Source organism: Austrofundulus limnaeus, unplaced genomic scaffold, assembly GCF_001266775.1.
Source record: "Austrofundulus limnaeus strain Quisiro unplaced genomic scaffold, Austrofundulus_limnaeus-1.0 Scaffold606, whole genome shotgun sequence".
NCBI lineage: Eukaryota > Metazoa > Chordata > Actinopteri > Cyprinodontiformes > Rivulidae > Austrofundulus > Austrofundulus limnaeus.
Genome location: NW_013953008.1, coordinates 138,123 through 140,514, shown reverse-complemented (window position 1 = coordinate 140,514; position 2,392 = coordinate 138,123). Strand labels below are relative to the sequence as shown.

Genomic DNA, 2,392 nt, shown 5'->3' with positions numbered 1-2,392 from the left:
GTCTACATGCCTAAATGCACTGAGTTGCCGCCATGTGATTGGCTGATTAGAAATTAAGTGTTAACGAGCAGTTGGACAGGTGTACCTAATAAAGTGGCCTTGTTTATGTATTGTTACCCACAGAGATGATAAAGACGTGGACGTTCCTCCAGTCATAAATCCATCTTATTAATGTAAAGTGGGCTTCTGCTCTGATGATGAAGATGATGAAGATGAGCGTGCAGCAGAGCAGCAGCTCATTGTTTGACAGGCAGATATCAAAGCAAAACAGTGGGTTTGATTAAGATTACAGGTTTCTGCAAAAAAAGTTCTAAAAATTACATTTTCTTTACTTTTTATGATAGTTTTCTACTATATAATACACATTGTTAAGATATTTTCTATCATTCCCACAGTACTACTTCTGGGTCTTCAAGTTCAACTGCCTGTTCACCAAAACCTCAGAAAAAATAAATCTGTCAACAAAAACATGACTCAGCCATAGTTTTTCTCTTYATATGTTCTTATTATAGAGTCTAAATGGTGAGAAAAAGTCAAGCGATTAAGGAGAAATCAGCAGATTCCTACCGTCTGGTGCAGTAAGTTTCCATAGAGACAGTTAAAGTTTAAACTGGTTGTGAGGAGGGGAGCAGCAAGACAACATGTTACTTTTAAAAACAAGTCACGGCAGCTCCTTTCAGGACAAGCAGGGACACGCTGCTTCAGTTTGTTCAAAACACTATTTAGTCAGTGAAAAAAGAAAAAATGCTCTCGTCTTTGCTGACAGGGTTTTTCAACATGCGCAGAAAGAACTGCACCGTGTGTAAAAATGTACAGAAAAAAAAGGAATAACCTGGTGATGATAAGACTTGATTCAAATGAACTGATTATTTGCACCTTCAAAAGAAAATTTATTTCCACTTTTTTTGTTTCCTAAATCAATGTTCTGGTCAATTAAGCAGAAATTATCTGTTGATATAATTTAGCTAGAATCATCATTTGACAGGGAATTTGCCACAAAGGATTCAGCAGTTAAATAAAACAATTAGGATTCAGCCTTAATGTCCTATTTGTTAAGATMTGTTTTTATAAAATAAAGAAACAAATTTACTCACCTTTTGCAGCAGGTCATTGCAGCACAGCTTTGGTAAAGAGCTGCCAGTCAGCGAGACGCTGAGGCAGCTGGTTAGATTGAGGAAGTTCTTCTGTTCCTGTTTCATCTGGTTGGCAAGATTGGTGGTTTGAAAAGTGTAGATAAATAAAATGCAAAGCTTCCCTCAGAACAAATATTTTATAAACACACAGAGCAGAGGAGCATTTTGAACAAAAATATACACAACATATAGAAATATAGAAAACAGAATGCATCCCCCCCCCACCTTGTATTTTGTTTTATTTCCTGCTGTAATAAAACCTGTATACAATCCTGTTGGTAAAAACAAGAATGGTACTGAAATGAGACTCGTGTGAACGTTTCTCTCTCGGTCTCCTTTATCCTCCTGTAAATAGAAGATAAAGCAAAAGAACGGACTTTATTATTTTAATTAGACAGAACAAAAAGAAAGTTCTGCATGTTTCCATCCTTCAAAGAAAATGTGACAGAATTTCAGATCTTATTTCTACTTGCAAATGAGTTCTGATGGATCAACTACACTTATTATATTTTATGATAGATTTTATACATTAGTAAATGTTTGTGGCACATTGCATCTACACCTTTTTTATCAAAGTATTTTTTATTATTTTTTAACATAATCCACAACAAAAAACAATCTAACAAAAACACAAAAACCCAAAATCCCACCTATCCCACTCCTCCTATACCGGATCCACTGAAAAACAAAAGTCGATCTTGTATTAATACAAGTGATACAATGAACAGGTTTGTGTACAATGAAACAATATTTAACCTTTACACATAGTTATCTGCTGAAATCTTTTCTACATAAGATATAAATGGCTGCCAGATGTCAAAGAATTTGTTTACAGATCCCCTAACAGTATATCTAATCTTCTCTAAATGAATGTAAGACATAACTTCTCTTAACCAATGACCATATACTGGAGGATGTGGATCCTTCCATCGAAGAAGAACAAGTCTTCTAGCCAGTAGAGTCCATTGTACTGTAGTTTTAAGAAATACATCAATTTCGATACGGCAGAAAAACCACCTCTTCTTAGCGCAAAAACATTTTGTCGAAAAACATATTTTTTTTCTAAACTGAATTGTTTCCATTGAGCAAATTTATTTTCAAAATTCTAATTTACGCATTTTCATGGTCAATGGAAACACAGCTAGTGTCAGCTATTTAAAAAAACAGTATCGGCCAAAATTGGAATCGGCAGGTCAGACTTTTTAAAGATCGGAGAGTGGACACAAAACTGGAATTGGTGCACCCCTAGTACCAAAGTG

The 2,392-nt window shown here is 35.1% G+C and overlaps 1 protein-coding gene across 2 annotated transcripts in view; it reads right to left on the bottom strand.

Moving 5' to 3' along the window:
- Window positions 1-1,190, bottom strand: part of LOC106531209 (beta-1,3-galactosyltransferase 2) — a 12,145-nt gene extending 10,955 nt beyond the window's left edge. Inside the window, exon 1 of one of the 2 annotated variants that reach the window (XM_014026993.1) lies at window positions 1,095-1,190. In XM_014026993.1, the coding sequence (XP_013882447.1) occupies window positions 1,095-1,111 (17 nt within the window). In that variant the 5' untranslated portion in view covers window positions 1,112-1,190. Of the gene's footprint in view, window positions 1-567; window positions 804-1,094 lie in introns of those variants that run through there. The other variant, XM_014026992.1, reaches the window with a different exon arrangement.
- Between the last annotated feature and the right edge of the window lie 1,202 nt (window positions 1,191-2,392).